Source organism: Convolutriloba macropyga, chromosome 7, assembly GCF_964194025.1.
Source record: "Convolutriloba macropyga chromosome 7, txConMacr16.3, whole genome shotgun sequence".
NCBI classification, from domain to species: Eukaryota; Metazoa; Xenacoelomorpha; order Acoela; family Convolutidae; genus Convolutriloba; species Convolutriloba macropyga.
This window is the reverse complement of record NC_134474.1, coordinates 21,295,842-21,312,474: the sequence shown is the minus strand read 5'-3', so window position 1 is coordinate 21,312,474 and position 16,633 is coordinate 21,295,842. Positions and strand designations below refer to the sequence as shown.

Genomic DNA, 16,633 nt, shown 5'->3' with positions numbered 1-16,633 from the left:
TAACATATAGGTAGATAGATCAGAAAATTATGGCGAAAAAAAGAATTTGAGAGAAAGAAAAAAGGACTGACAAGAGTGGATCCAAAACAACAATTGACCATTTCACGAGCCAAACAATTCGACGGGTGCACTTGCCTCGTCATATTTTCTGGTAAAGTAATCCCAGTAAACTTTTGAAAGAGTGTCTTTCTTGAGATAATTTGTGTAGCGGGTGAATACTCGAACATTGCAGAGCAATTTTGTATTATGGAAATAGTTTTCATCTGCTTTGGATAAGCGATTTCTCCCAATGTTCAATTTTTTTCTAGTGTGCTGCTTTTAGAAATTATTTCTACCAGTAGTGTAGGGATAAAACTATTTAGATATTTATAAAGTGATTCTTAAAATGTTAATCTTTAAACAAACTTTTTTATTCTCGTTATGGGATTTTGAATTTACATTTTATTTATAAAGATACTAGCAGGCTCACGAAAGCATCAGAAGAAAAACATTTAAAGGCACAGATGGTTAAAAAGAACGTACGCTTTCTTTTCACCCCAGCTCGAACACAATTCCCTCGTTTAACAGCAATAATTCTTAACGCTTACGCTACCGATGCGTATTCTTTGCATCTATTACCCTATGTATGAGCGTTTTTTGTTCAAGACATTTTTAGCATAGCTATGTTTCATTTAGGGAGCGCTAAGTATTGCGCAGATAATGAGCTCTTATAAGGTGGTATAGCGCTACCCAAAACGCTTTTACTACGTTATGCTGCGTGTTTGAGGAGCATTAAAACAGGCTGGGATTAATAACCAAAAAACATGGTGACACAGCAATCAAATTGGAACTAACATATAGGTAGATAGATCAGAAAATTATGGCGAAAAAAAGAATTTGAGAGAAAGAAAAAAGGACTGACAAGAGTGGATCCAAAACAACAATTGACCATTTCACGAGCCAAACAATTCGACGGGTGCACTTGCCTCGTCATATTTTCTGGTAAAGTAATCCCAGTAAACTTTTGAAAGAGTGTCTTTCTTGAGATAATTTGTGTAGCGGGTGAATACTCGAACATTGCAGAGCAATTTTGTATTATGGAAATAGTTTTCATCTGCTTTGGATAAGCGATTTCTCCCAATGTTCAATTTTTTTCTAGTGTGCTGCTTTTAGAAATTATTTCTACCAGTAGTGTAGGGAAAAAACTATTTAGATATTCATAAAGTGATTCTTAAAATGTTAATCTTTAAACAAACTTTTTTATTTTCGTTATAGGATTTTGAATTTACATTTTATTTATAAAGATACTAGCGGGCTCACGAAAGCATCAGAAGAAAAACATTTAAAGGCACAGATGGTTAAAAAGAACGTACGCTTTCTTTTCACCCCAGCTCGAACACAATTCCCTCGTTTAACAGCAATAATTCTTAACGCTTACGCTACCGATGCGTATTCTTTGCATCTATTACCCTATGTATGAGCAATTTTTGTTCAAAACATTTTTAGCATAGCTATGTTTCATTTAAGGAGCGCTAAGACTTGTTCAGATAATGAGCTTTTATAAGGTGGTATAGCGCTCCCCAAAACGCTTTTACTACGTTAAGCTGCGTGTTTAAGGAGCAGTAAAACATGCGGAGATTAGGAACCTAAAAACATGGCGACACAGCAATCAAATTGGAATTAATATATAGGTAGATAGATAACAACATGGCAAAAAAAAGAATTCGAGCGAAAGAAAGGAGGGACGAGAGTGGATCTAAAACAACAATTAACCATTTCACGGGCCAGACAATTCGACCAGTGCAATTTTCTCATATTTTCTGCTAACGTAATCCCAGTAAATTCTCAAAGATTCTCTTTGATGAGATAATTTGCTTAGCTGGTGAATACTCAGACAACATTGCAGGACAATTTTGTATTATGGAAATAGTTTTCATCCGCTTTGGATAAGCGATTTCTCCAGATGTTCAATTTTGCTCTAGTGTGCTGCTTTTAGAATTTATTTCTACCAGTAGTTTAGGGATAAAACTATTTAGATATTTATAAAGTGTTTCTTAAAATGTAGATGTTTAAACAAACTTTTTTGTTCTGATTACAGGATTTTGAATTTACATAGTATTTAAAAAGACTAGCAGGCCCACAAAAGCATCAGAAGAAAATCATTTAAAGGCACAGGTGGCTCAGAACGTACAATTTCATTTCACACCAGCTCGAACCCAAGTCCCTCGTTTAACAACAATAATTCTTAACGCTTACGCTACCGATGCGTATTCTTTGCATCTATTACCCTATGTATGAGCAACTTTTTGTTCAAGACAATTTTAGCGTAGCTATGTTTCACTTAAAGAGTGCGAAGTATTGTGCAGATAACGAGCTCTTATAAGGTAGTATACCGCTCCCCAAAACGCTTTTACTACGTTATGCTGCGTGTTTGAGGAGCATTAAAACAGGCTGGGATTAATAACCAAAAAACATGGTGACACAGCAATCAAATTGGAACTAACATATAGGTAGATAGATCAGAAAATTATGGCGAAAAAAAGAATTTGAAAGAAAAAAGGACGGACAGGAGTGGATCCAAAACAACAATTGACCATTTCACGAGCCAAACAATTCGACGGGTGCATGCCTCGTCATATTTTCTGGTAAAGTAATCCCAGTAAACTTTTGAAAGAGTGTCTTTGTTGAGATAATTTGTGTAGCGGGTGCATACTCGAACATTGCAGAGCAATTTTGTATTATGGAAATAGTTTTCATCTGCTTTGGATAAGCGATTTCTCCCAATGTTCAATTTTTTTCTAGTGTGCTGCTTTTAGAAATTATTTCTACCAGTAGTGTAGGGATAAAACTATTTAGATATTTATAAAGTGATTCTTAAAATGTTAATCTTTAAACAAACTTTTTTATTCTCGTTATAGGATTTTGAATTTACATTTTATTTATAAAGATACTAGCAGGCTCACGAAAGCATCAGAAGAAAAACATTTAAAGGCACAGATGGTTAAAAAGAACGTACGCTTTCTTTTCACCCCAGCTCGAACACAATTCCCTCGTTTAACAGCAATAATTCTTAACGCTTACGCTACCGATGCGTATTCTTTGCATCTATTACCCTATGTATGAGCAATTTCTGTTCAAAACATTTTTAGCATAGCTATGTTTCATTTAAGGAGCGCTAAGACTTGTTCAGATAATTAGCTTTTATAAGGTGGTATAGCGCTCCCCAAAACGCTTTTACTACGTTAAGCTGCGTGTTTAAGGAGCAGTAAAACATGCGGAGATTAGGAACCTAAAAACATGGCGACACAGCAATCAAATTGGAATTAATAGATAGGTAGATAGATAACAAAATGGCGAAAAAAAAGAATTCGAGCGAAAGAAAGGAGGGACGAGAGTGGATCTAAAACAACAATTAACCATTTCACGGGCCAGACAATTCGACCAGTGCAATTTTCTCCTCATATTTTCTACTAACGTAATCCCAGTAAATTTTCAAAGATTCTCTTTGTTGAGATAATTTGCTTAGCTGGTGAATACTCAGACAACATTGCAGGACAATTTTGTATTATGGAAATAGTTTTCATCCGTTTTGAATAAGCGATTTCTCCCGATGTTCAATTTTCCTCTAGTGTGCAGCTTTTAGAATTTATTTCTACCAGTAGTTTAGGGATAAAACTATTTATATATTTATATAATCACATGTACTAGTTTAAACAAACTTTTTTGTTCTAGTTTTAGGATTTTGAATTTACATTTTATTTATAAAGATACTAGCAGGCTCACGAAAGCATCAGAAGAAAATCATTTAAAAGCACAGGTGGCTTAAAAGTACGTACAATTTCTTTTCACCCCAGCTCGAACCCAAGTCACTCGTTTAACAGCAATAATTCTTAACGCTTACGCTACCGATGCGTATTCTTTGCATCTATTACCCTATGTATGAGCAATTTTTTGTTCGAGACTTTGGCGTAGCTATGTTTCATTTATAGGGAGCGCTAAGTCTTGTGGAGATAACGGGCTTCTATATGGTGGCATAGCTCATCTCAGAACGCATTTACTACATTAGGATGCGTGTATAAGGAACACTAAAACATGAACCTAAAAATACAGTGACAAAGCAATTGAGTTAGAATTAATATACAGGCAGATAGATAGGAAAACTATAACAAAGTGACAAAAAAAGGAATTAAGAGAAAGAACTACAAACAGGAGTGGATGAGAAACATCAATTAACAATTTCATGGGCCAAGAAAAGTCACTTTTGGTACAGATTTCCGCACGAACCCGTGCCCCTCACTTAACAGCCAAGGGTCTTATCCCTTACGCTAGCGATGCGTATTAGTCTTCTCTATTGCCCTCTCTACATCAATTTTTTGGCCAATGGCCTGTTTGGCTCACTGGTTATTGCAATGCCGCATGCATGATGAGCGCAAAACATGTGCAGACTAGGAGCTTAAACATGGCGCTATAACCCGTCTCAAAACGCATTCACTACAACAAGGTCCATGTTTAAGGACCGTTAAAACATGTAAAAATAGGAGCGCTGTTAACCATTGCGCTTTCGTGCAACTTACAGTTAATTCAATAGATAGCTAGACGGAAAAAAAAACAGTATAACGCACAAAGACAAATCATAGCTGACAGATGGCCAGAAAATACCCGCAATAGATTTGTAGATCTCCAGTCTCCAAAAAGATAAAAAAGACACCAAAAATATATATTTTATTAAATATATTAAAGGGCTGAGATGTTAAACTTAAATTAAGAATCTGTCTGACTTATTGCTTTTTCTATTAACTGCTTTCAACTAACAATCAATTAGAGTGATATACTCTCACTTGACCTTGTCTCTTTGAATTAAAGTAAAGAAAAGTGAATTTCAAAAAGAGGAAGCCATTTTTGAGAGAGCGGTAAGTCACGCTTGACCAAAAACGTAATCACGCAAATGAACAAAATCGCTCCACTAAGACAGAAAACCGACATCACGCCCGCATTTGAGTTGAAATTTCGTAAACGAATAAACGATTTGTAGTTGTGACGTCATATGGTCGTAACAAAGATCTTAACGACCAAACAAAAAAACAAAAGGCCAATAACAGCCTCAGCTATCGCTTCGCAGCTATTAAAAAGGGAATCAAAGAAAGAAAGACAGACAGGAGTGAATGAAAAACAAGAATTACCCATTTTTGGGCCAGGAAAACAGTAGCCAGTTTTTGCACCAAGACGCGCGTGAACCTGTGCTACTCGGCTAGCAGCCATAGGTCTAATCCCTTACGCCACCAATGCGTATTGCTATTATATTTCACTTTCTACATCAGCATAATTTTAGTCAATGACCTTTTTTGTTTGCATATTTTCGCTCGGCGGCATGCTTAATGAGCTCAAAACATGTGCAGATTAGTAGCTTAAATCTGCCGCTTTATCATGTTTCAAAATCAATTTATTACGATAGGCTCCATGTATAAGGGCCACCGAAACACTTGAAAATAGGAGCTCTGTCAACCATTGCCTTCACACACAATATATTTTTTTATTAAATATATTAAAGAGCTGAGATGTTAAACTTTAATTAAGAATCTACAAGATTTTTTGCTTTTTCTATTTACTGCCCTTAACTAACATTCAATTAGAGTGATATACACTCACTTATTGAACTTATTTAAAAGGTCTCGAACCGTAAATCAAACTGTATTTTCAGATCACTTGAGCTAGGATACACTAACATTATTACTTGTCAAACCATACGAAGCCTTAGATAGGTTTCACTTGTATCTGATTTTTCCGAAAGCCCCGTCTTTCCCTAACTAAGACGGATGCAGCCGTCGCACCCATGAGATACCACAGATTCAAGTCATCATCGGCAAAGAACCTGCTCATTGCAGATACACAGGCCAAAGATTTACGATTCCCAACATCAACATTCTATCGCTGCCTGGGGCTCGGATCGAACACGTTTAAAACTTTCATCCAAAGAACAAATACGACTTAAAAGCGTTATTCATTGGTGGCAACGATCTTTTTAACGGCGTAGAAAATTCATATAAAGAACTCGAGGAAGTTGCTGAATCAATTATTACCGTAGCATCTAGTTCTAAAAGTCTCTGTAAACACGTTTACATCATTGGCATCTCAGTACGCAGAGACTCCATTCATAACAAGCGGCGAGTGAGAGCAACAAATGAGTTCATTGAAAAGAAAATCAAAGGCACTGAGTTGCAATGCAGAGGAGTTTGCCACAAAATATATTGCGAGTATCATTTGAGAGACGACTCGGTCCATATCGTGCAGGAGCCATTGGGCAGTTTCTGTTCAGTCCTGAAAAACAAAATTCTGCGTAATTATTTCTCAGTATCAATCGATTGAAGTGGTCATCTTGCTGAAAAGGAGTGCTCTGGATGGTGTTCTTGTGGCTGCTTCACCAATTAATTAAGTAGTAGTAGTAGTTCTTGTATTTGCTACGAACCACAGACTGGTTTCCCTAATACAAGTTATTTTCGTCTCAAAGCGATGCCGCATATGGGTATCACTTGGGCAATTACAAGCAGTAAATACTTCATAATTTTTTCCTCCAATCTCATTGTAAAGTCCAAATAACCACAACTAAACTCAAGTGAAAACTGAAATGACTAGAGACAGTTGTGCCACGTGCCAGTCGCGAATAAAAACAGACAGCAAATTTGTGTTCTGTGTCTGTAACAAAACGCTCCACTTAACTGTTGAGTGTACTGAGTTTGATAAGAAATGTTTTGATGTTCTATTAAAACTCAAGGATAATCTCATTCACATCTGAAATTTACAATTGTAAACCGAAAAAGCAGGAGTTTTTGAACAAAATAGAATCAAAAAACGAAAACCTGAGAAAAACAATTAGTTTCAAGAAAAAACCAATGATTCATTGAAAAAACTTCAAGAGCAAATAAATTGCTTACGGAGAAAATTGAAAAGTCAAATAATATGACAAATCTACAAACGGAACTGAAAACGGTAAAAGAGGACACAAAAACTTACAAACAATCGCTTGGTGCGGTTAAACCTGGAAAATTGGTTTCAGTTCCTGAGAAATTTGCATTCGGAATACGTATTAGAAGTATCCCCGAAAAAAATGCAGAAACTGCCTCCGCTAATGACAGGCTACACGCTCACGTTGCTGAAGTTGAGGCTATTCACGAATTTTTGAACATAGAGAACAGAAAACTTGTCAAAGCACAAAGGCTTGGAAAGCACGATCGTAACAAAACTTATCCGCGAACTTTGTTAATAAAAACTGAAAATCCTATTAGCCGTGATCTCATCCTACGAGCTGCCATTAAGTTGAAAGGCAACAACAGGTACGAGAACGCAGTCTATATAAGCCCACAACTCAATAGCGCGGATGCAGAAAAGCAAAAGGAAAGTATCAAAAAGCGAAGAGAGTTAATAGAGCTCTGAAAACAAACTATCCTCCAAGAGAGCTCAGAAAACAAACTATCCAAGAGACCAAGTTCGTAATCTTACTCTAGAAGTTTGAAAACAAAAAATGGGTACCCTTAGAAAAGTTTCATTTATGAAAAAGAGAATGATTCAAGCAGCTCAGAAGATGGTCTAAACGGATTTTGACAACTAGCAATGTCAACCTTAAACTTCAACGCTAGAAGTCTCCTTGATTTAAATAGAAGAACCAAGTTCACTAAAACTCTTAACACTTACGATTTTGATCTCATCTGTATAATAGAGACTTGGCAAACACAAGATATTCCGTCGTCAGCACTTTTCTTTGTTAACTACACGCACTACACATACAATAAAAACATTCAGAAAATCGAAAGAGCAAACATGGTGGTGTTCTCATTGCCGTCAAAATGAACATTCCTCACCAATATATAGAGTTAGAAATTGAAAACCGGAATTTCATTAGCATAAAAATTCTGACAATAACAGGCTCTGATATCCTTGCAAAATATACAACGCACCGTACCCTAGCACCTATCAATGGAAATTAAATGAAATGCATCAGCTATTTGATTTAGTTCTGGATTCAGCAGTTGAAATTCATTGTGATAGAGTGATAATAACGGGTGACTTAAATTTCTCACAAACAAACTGGCCCTGTATGTCGTCAAAAATTGATTAAGAAAAAAGCTATTAGGAAAACTAATTGATCTTAATTTCAGTAATTTTACTAATGACCAACTTGATGTAGTCCTTTGTAATAATCTTGATTCGTTAAAAAAATGTGACCATCAAGAAAAGTTATTGATAGATATTTTCCAGAACAACAAACAGTTTTCTGACCACAAGCCGATCGAAACAACAATTGAATCGTCTAAATTTGAAACTTTGTCCGTAACAAAATCAATGTATGCCTTCAAAAGAACCTATTGGGAGAAATTAAATGAATCCATTGAACAAGAACAGTATTTATTTTTCTGCTACAGCAAAAATGACGAACTATTGCTCCAATGGTACAAATGGTTATGGGAAAAATTTGGCAAAGATTGTCCGAGGATAACCAAACATCGAACTAATCTGTCTCCGTGGATTTCAAGTTTTACATCAAATTGAATCAAACGACTGAAAACACTCAAAACACAAAGTAAGTGCTCTCTAAGCAAATTGATAAGAATGAAAAGGCTAGAAAAACAACTCAAACAGTCGAGTAACAATGGCTTACGAGATTTTGAGAGATCGGTTTTTGAAGAGAGAAAGATTAGTAAGATTCAAAAATATCTGAAGTGCATCAAGAAGACTGCCTTGATACCACCAACAGTGAAATTAAATGATGAAGAGACGTCCGTTGACAAAGAAAAGGCAGAACTATTCAATCGGTCTTTCGTTTCAGTATTTAGCAAATGCGAATAAGCAACAACTACGAATACTAATGGAAGTTTAAATAAACTGCCATGCAGCGGAAAGCAAATCGGCGATATTTTATGTGATCTAAATCTAGACAAGTCCACCGTACCGCATCGAACTGGGAACCTCATTTAAAAGAAATGCTACAAAAATTTGTGTAAATCAATGAAACTACTCTTCCAGACCTGCATAAACAAACAGTGGTTTCCTAAATATTTGAAAATAAGCCAGGTAACGCCAATCATTAAATAATGTAGTCGGGCTGATGTAACATGTTATCTGCCAATAAGTCTCCTTTGCGGTTTCTCAAAAGTTTTTGAGACACTAATTTTTGACAAAATTTACTACTTTTTTGAAAGAAAGTTGCACACAAGTCAGTACGGTTTTAGGAAGCGACGATCTGCCATACTTCAGTTAATCATTTTTCTCGATCAAATTTTTCTCGAATACAACGATCCTGAAGCAACTAGAGAATTAAGTGCACTGCATCTTGATTTCGCTTCAGACACTGTTTCGCATGAATTGAAAAATTGAAACTTCTTGGAATTGGTGGAAGTATATGGGGACAAATAAAGTCGTATTTCTCAAACAGAAAGCAATTCGTTCATATAGAATTTTGAAAAAAGAATTTTCCCTCCAAAAAGTCACAAGCGGTGTACCCCGAGGGTCAATTCTTGGGCCACTTCTATTTCTCCAGTTCATCAATGAGTTGCCCAAAATGATGCAAGAAGTTGAAAGCTACGGTTACGCTGATGATTTTAAAGCAACAGCTCGCAACAAAATTGACATGAATAAGGCAACAGAAGCTTTTCAGAAATGGCTTGAGACCGACAAAATGAAACTAATTACGAAAAAATCTCATAGTTAACATAAAAGGGAGCATCAAGGCAAAAATTGTGGAGAAAGATCTTGAATCAGTCAAGTCTCAACGTGATCTGGGACTCATTATACAGCAAAACTTAAGTTGGATTGAAAATTGCCTTAGTAGGTCTAGGAAAGCAATGAGCGCACTCTTTCAAATAAAATATAATTTGTCAAGCTCATGTGACTGCAAAGTGAAACTAAATGCATACACTGGATATGTGCCGATTGCCGTCTATGCCTCTCAAACGTGGCCACCAAGTAGAAGTAACCTCCACGAATTTGAAAAAGTCCAACACCATGCAACGAAATGGATACTCAACTCAAATCAGAGCTACCGGAATTGCTTAGTGACTTTAAACCTGTTACCACTGAGTTTCTGTGTAGAAATGCACGATCTTTTGTTTATTATCAATTATTCGAGGGGATTATGATGTAGTAATCAACAATACTGAAAAAGCAGTAAAAACAACAAGTCAGACTGAACGGAGTGAAAATCGAATCACAACAGCGAGAATTAACAAAACTAACGATAACTTTTTTAGAAGAACGAAATTGCTCTTCAACTACGTTTCTAGAGTTGCGAATGATTATGGAAAGACCCTAAATAAAATTACCCTACAGAAAATATACAGGAAGTTTTTCACAAATCATTATGTGAAAGAGAATAAATGCACATGGAGAGTGATTTGCAGATGTGGAAACGATATTGAAAAAGCAGTAAAAACAACACGTCAGACTGAACGGGGTGAAAATCAAATCACAAAAGCGAGAATTAATAAAACTAACGATAACTTTTTTAAAAGAACGAAATTGCTCATCAACTACGTTTCTAGAGTTGCGAATTATTTGCGAATGATTAAATAAAATTACCCTACAGAAAATATACTGGAATTTTTTCACAAATCATTATGTGAAAGAGTGAATGCACACGGAGTGATTTGCTATTCCTTTCTTTGCGCACGATATGTGCACGACCGTACAGCCCAGTGGCAAGTGCGCCTGACTGTCAATCTTATGACCCAAGTTCGATTCTTATTCATTTACTTTTTGCTTTTGCGCGTTTCAGGTCATTGACCTCTCGCTCGTGTGATTGCTTAAGCATGCTGTTCAAGGCGGTTCTTACACATGCGCTTCGAGGGACCCTTAAACATGAGAATTTGACGCTTAAACGTGCAACAATTTGTACTTAAACGTGCATTTTTGGCTCTCGTTAAACATGGTCTCTTGTCATGTCTTACGTTTAATATATTGGATGGATTTGATAAAAACTTTTGGATAAGTGTTTCAATCAACAAAAAAGTTGCAGTGAAATCTGTACGAAAACTTTTGCCCAACGAGCTACAATGTTGCCGTACACATGCGCAGCTCTTACACATGCGGCAGAGCAGGTTCTCCATTGCAAGAACCGAAGACGAGGCTCGATCTGATTTGAACTCGGCAAAGAGAGAAAAGACCAAACTTATTTTACTGCTGAAACATTCCAAGCCTAGATTGATCTCCAAGTCCTCGCGTTATTTAAAAACGCCCGATTTGGTACCAAATAAAATTTCATCAAATCTCAGGCATCATCTTACCTTTCCGAATGAAGGAGCTCGAGAAACTTGTTCTCCACATTTTTCACATCTTGATGATCAGGTGCTACCCCATACCTAACTAATCCGTGAGCCACTGGCATCTTCTCGACAATATCCACAACTGTATTTTTAGAGCTCTTCAGTAGCTTGCCAGCCGTGAAAAACGCGGCAGGTCCACTTCCAACAATACACACCCGCTTCATCATTCACCCTAAAGAACATTGATTTTCACCAAGACAAAATAAATCTTACGAAAGTAGCTTCTTAGAAAGTTTTCTTTAACGCTTATTTAAGAAGTTTGAATTATCCATCAGATAAAAAAAGAAAACATTGAAATCCAAAATGTTCCACACCATAAAAGTGTTAACAAAATGGCAATGTACAAATCTTAAAATACATAAAACAATAAAAAAATATTTTACGCTTAGAATATTAAAAATATATATATATATTGGATACTGAGAAAACAATGAAAAATTAGAAAACGTCCCTCAACAAATCTCTATTCCAATGCATTTGGGTCCTTCAGCTATTCCTCGGAAAAGAATTGTTTCAGAAACCCTTTGATATTTTTAACCTTATCGAGTTTTTGTTTTTGTTCATATGGAATGCCGAATTATTTTTCATAGTCGGATAAATTTTTCCTGTTCTCGCGTTCTGGTTGCACTTGGAAGTTTGCAATTCATTGTTGTTGCTAAAGGATGGCAATTGTTTCCTAACATATTCCAAGAAAAATAACATGAATCGATATTTGAGAAGGAATTCAAACCGGCATGACTCTAATTTTATTATCAAATCAGTCGAGCGATCATACTTTTTCTTTGAAACACACTTATTAAATAGACTAATTAAATAGACTCCGAACAAATTTACAAACTGTGTGATTTCAGATCATTTGAAGCTAGGAACTATATCAATAAGACCACCGGTACCAGTTATTGGTTCCAACGGTTTATTTCTATCTTTCTTTCAAGCCCCGTCCGTTCCTAGCTTGGACGGGTGAAAAAAGAAGACTGAATGCAATTTCATATCTTTAAAACTTCCAAGACCAGAAACATAATAATAGTTTCATATTGGTTATGCTCTAAACAATGACACGACAGTCAAACCCTTGCAAGTGCAGTGTGTGTAAACGTAACATCAAGGACAATGATAAATCGGCAATATCATGCAAGAAGTGTGAGCTTTGGTTCCATGGTCCATGTGTATCTCTATCCGTTGACGATGTGGACTGGCTTGGAGCAAGGAAAAACTGCAAATGGATTTGTGATACCTGTGATAGTGAGCAGCTCTTCCCATCCGAAGCTAAGTTGACAAAGACCTTAGATGAGAATAAAATTGCTGACAAAGTTGCTGTTGCCTTGTCTGCTAAAATCGGTACTGAAATACCAAAAATTATTGAGTTAGCATTGCTTAATCATATCAGGGACAGTTTCGAAAAAGTTTTCAACGAGACTTTGCCATCTTTTCGTGATGCTGTTCTAACGAATAAGAAAATTAAGGGGCACAAAACGGCTAATGAGCCAATGCAGTTTCTGATTAACGGTCTGCCCGAAAATGCAAATTTTTATAACAACTTATAGAGTCTGACACGAAGCTTCTTGACGAGGTTATCATTTTTATGGGTCTAAAATCAGACGGAAATATTGTGCAAGCAAGACGCCTTGGAAAGTTCAAAAACCCTGCTAACAATGAAAGACGCCTTTATAGACCAACTCTGATTACAACAAACAGTCCACATTTCATGGAAAATTGTTTTGCACGCAGCCATTATCTAAAAGAATTTCGCATTCCAGTGTATATCAAAAAGTTTTTGACGCAATCCGATCGAGAATTGGAAAAGAAGATTCTGTCAAAAAGATTTCAGATGATCGGTGAAGGCAAAAGTAAAAAGGATTTTCGAATCAGAAATTTACAACTTTTCTACCAGGGAAACTTGGTGAATTTGAATGAATCGGTAAATTGACTAACAGCGAATGCTAATTGTCTACCTGTAAATTGCCATTCTATCAATTGTCTTGAAAAACGTTTAAAATTGCTGAAAGTATTGCAGCTGGAAAAAATTAGCTTGATATTCCTGACAGAAACTGGGCTCGATAACCAGATCACAGATTCTGAAATATTTCCTGGTGGGTCACACTGTTATTTCACGCTCAGACAGAAAAAAAGGTGGACATGGCGGAGTTTTTATAGCAGCATCGTCTGCTATGTCCCATCTAGTATTTGATTTATCAGAAGACAGTTACCCCTTTTCAGCTGCTTGAGCTGTTGTCCAAATAGAAAAAGCTGTGTTCTTTAATGTAGTTTACAGACCGCACCCGTCTTCGAAATTCTTCTTTAGCAATCATATTTTGATGGAATCGATTTCATTTTATATCAACAATTTTAATACATTTTGCCTTAAACGTGGTTTGAATTCGAATTTCGAGCTCTATGTTGTAGGTGATTTTAACATGCCCAAGGTAGTTTGGGCATGTCTCTCCTCGTCTAGTTCTTCAGATAATGTTTTTTTCGATTTTTTCAAGGAATTAGCTCTAAATCAAATAATTAATGAGGCTACGCACATTCGCGGGAACTGCCTAGATCTCATTTCTACTTCTCTAGAGTCAATTCCATTCCATCTCCCAAAAGAACCTTTCTCAGATCACTTTCCAATAATTTTCCAAGTTCCACTCATCAAAAATTACAGAAGTATACGCATCTCTACTTACTCGAAATCATCTTTCAGTATTCAAGCGTTTAATCAAGAGCTTTTTTCGCTGTACGAACTTCTAAATTTCCAAATTAAAGCCTCTAATTTCTTTTCATTATGGTACTATGAGCTGAAAAAGCCGTTCTCGGTTTTGATAGCTAAGAAACGCCGAAAGCATGTATCAGCTCCGTTTTTCTACTCTTCGCAAACCATGCATTTGTTAAATAAAAGCGAGACAATCAAGAGAAGGCTAGAGAAAGATTGGACACCATCGGACTCATTGAAAATGAGGGAAAGTCAGAAAGAGCTTTCAGAGTCAATTGAACTTGACACGAGTCTTCTTATTTAGAAATGTAATTTGACGAGCAGGAATGACTGTTTAAAGCTACTCGGGACTCTCAAAGATACTAGCGCTTTTCCGCCTGTGATGAATTACAACGGTGTCAGTTTTTCAACTGACGATAAAAAGGCAAATGCATTCAATGATTTTTTCAACTCTGTCTATAGTTGTAAAATTCACGAAAATGTTCCAAAAGCTTTAGATTGGACTATTAAATTACAAGATGTACTGGAAATTGGAGTTCTGGAAATTGAAAAAATATTGAGCACATGTGATGACAGTTCTTCCATGTGCTCAGATCAAGTACCATCTTTCTTGCTTCGTGATGGCTGTCAAGATTTAGCCCCAGCAGTTATGGCATTATTTCAAGTTATTCAAAAGTCCTCGCATTGGCCTAAGGAATGGAAAACCTCATATATCACATCACTACACAAAAACGGTTCAACAAGTGACGTTAAAAACTATCGTCCGATCAGCTTGCTTCCAAAGCTTTCTATTGTTTTTGAAAAAATGTTGTTCAATTTTTTGTATCCTCTAGTTAGGCCGCTAGTCACAAACGCTCAGCACGGTTTTATGAAGAGACGCAGCACAACTACTCAACATATTTCATATTTTGATGTTCTTTACAACAATCTTGACCAAAATTTTCCTTGTGCTAGCGTCTGTTTTGATATCAAAAAGGCTTTTGATTCCGTTCCGCATCAAAAATTACTAACAAAACTGGCAGCATTTGGGTTTGACGACGCTTTTCTCCATCTTTTTTTGGATTATCTCGAAGATTGACACCAAATTGTCCGTATAGGATCTTGTTTTTTTAGGCCCTCCGTTGTAACATCTGGTGTCCCACAAGGAAGTGTCCTTGGACCACTTCTGTTTATCTTGTATATGAACGATCTTATTGACCATGTGCAAAACTCCCATGTTTACTTATATGCCGACAACCTGAAGCCGCTATGCGTTGATTGTTTCGAAGGTCTGCAATATGACATCAATGGTATTTATGAATGGTCACGCAAACATCAACTTGAATTTCATCCAGAAAAGTGTAAAGCGATGAACTTTAAATGCAGCCAGTCTCCCTTATTTCTAGGAGAAGCGGAAATTCTTTTCACTAGAGAGATTATGGATTTGGGAATGCTAGTTACTGACGATCTCTGTTGGCAACACATGTTAAGACGAAACTTGCGAAATGTAATAAAATTTTTAAATTTTTTTGAAAAGAAGCATACCGTTTCAAGTTTCTATTCTCCGCAAGAAAACGTTGTACCAAACGATGATTTTATCTGTGCTACTTTACTGCTCCCAAGCTTGGTGTGTTACAACTGGTATTTTGAAAGTGTTAGAAAAGTTTCAGCGCAAAGTGTTGCGCTGGGTTATTAGGTCTGAGGATTACAACGAGACACTTTCAAAACTAAATTTGTATCCAATTTGCTATCAAATTGCGCGAGCTGACCTTATTCTACTATGGAAAACTTGGCATGGAACAATGCAGAGTGACTTAAAGCTACATGTCAAAAGTACGACACTCAGCTCCCGAGGATCAGTCAAAATCTTTTTTGAACAACCGTTGAACAAAAAATTCAAAAGGACAAAGCAACAAAAGAATTCATCAACAAATTACAAAAAAAAGAGTAAAAGTGGGAATACAGAGGCATCACTGAAGAAATTAATTCCCCGGAACTAAACCTGAGTAACGACGCCGTCCACCTCAACGGGAAGTCCCTTGGAGGAATCTGCTCCATATTAAAGAACAAAATCCTAGGCACAAATTTTAGCGCAAACAAGCTAAAAAAGACCATACAAAGGAATACCACTGTGCTAGGAACTGCGAGTGTGGTTCGTACAACCCCACGAATTACCAACGGTACCATTAATTGGTTCCAAAGGTAAATAAGGTTTTCTTTCCCCAATTTACAAGTTCCACCCGTTTAAACTTCGATTTTTTCTGTAAATCGCACACACAACGAAATGAGTTCCAAAACATCTGGTAAACAAATTCAATTAGAGGGTATGAGTATTCAATGTGAAACCTGTTCTAAGTCAATTGTTAAAAAAGAGGCAGTGCCACAATCATGCACGTGTCCCCAAGCTGCACAAAATTTAGCAACAAAATAATAAATGCACTTCAACAGGTCAATCAAAACGTTCTGCTTCTATGCAACGCTTGCGTACAGCAGAACAAACGTAATGTGATTCTGGACATCATAAAAAGTCCACCATGAAAACAGAACAATCTAGAAATAAAAGACGACATTCAAACCACAATCAAAGAAACTATTAGCAGCAAAATAAATGCTAGAACTGCAAAAGAACTGGCAATTAGAATAAGAGGAATTGATGAAAGTAAGAAAG

The 16,633-nt window shown here is 36.4% G+C and overlaps 3 protein-coding genes across 3 annotated transcripts in view; 1 reads left to right on the top strand and 2 right to left on the bottom strand.

The window, feature by feature from the left end:
* LOC142342689 (NADPH:adrenodoxin oxidoreductase, mitochondrial-like) overlaps nt 1-11,561 on the bottom strand; it is a 46,889-nt gene extending 35,328 nt beyond the window's left edge. Inside the window, exon 1 of the mRNA XM_075394182.1 lies at nt 11,250-11,561. Within this exon, the coding sequence (XP_075250297.1) occupies nt 11,250-11,455 (206 nt within the window). The 5' untranslated portion in view covers nt 11,456-11,561. The remainder of the gene's footprint in view (nt 1-11,249) is intronic.
* The window catches only part of LOC142342696 (phospholipid phosphatase 1-like), a 518,061-nt gene that overhangs the window by 132,730 nt on the left and 368,698 nt on the right, over nt 1-16,633 (top strand). The window lies entirely within an intron of this gene.
* LOC142342692 (germ cell-less protein-like 1) overlaps nt 1-16,633 on the bottom strand; it is a 295,739-nt gene that overhangs the window by 225,989 nt on the left and 53,117 nt on the right. The window lies entirely within an intron of this gene.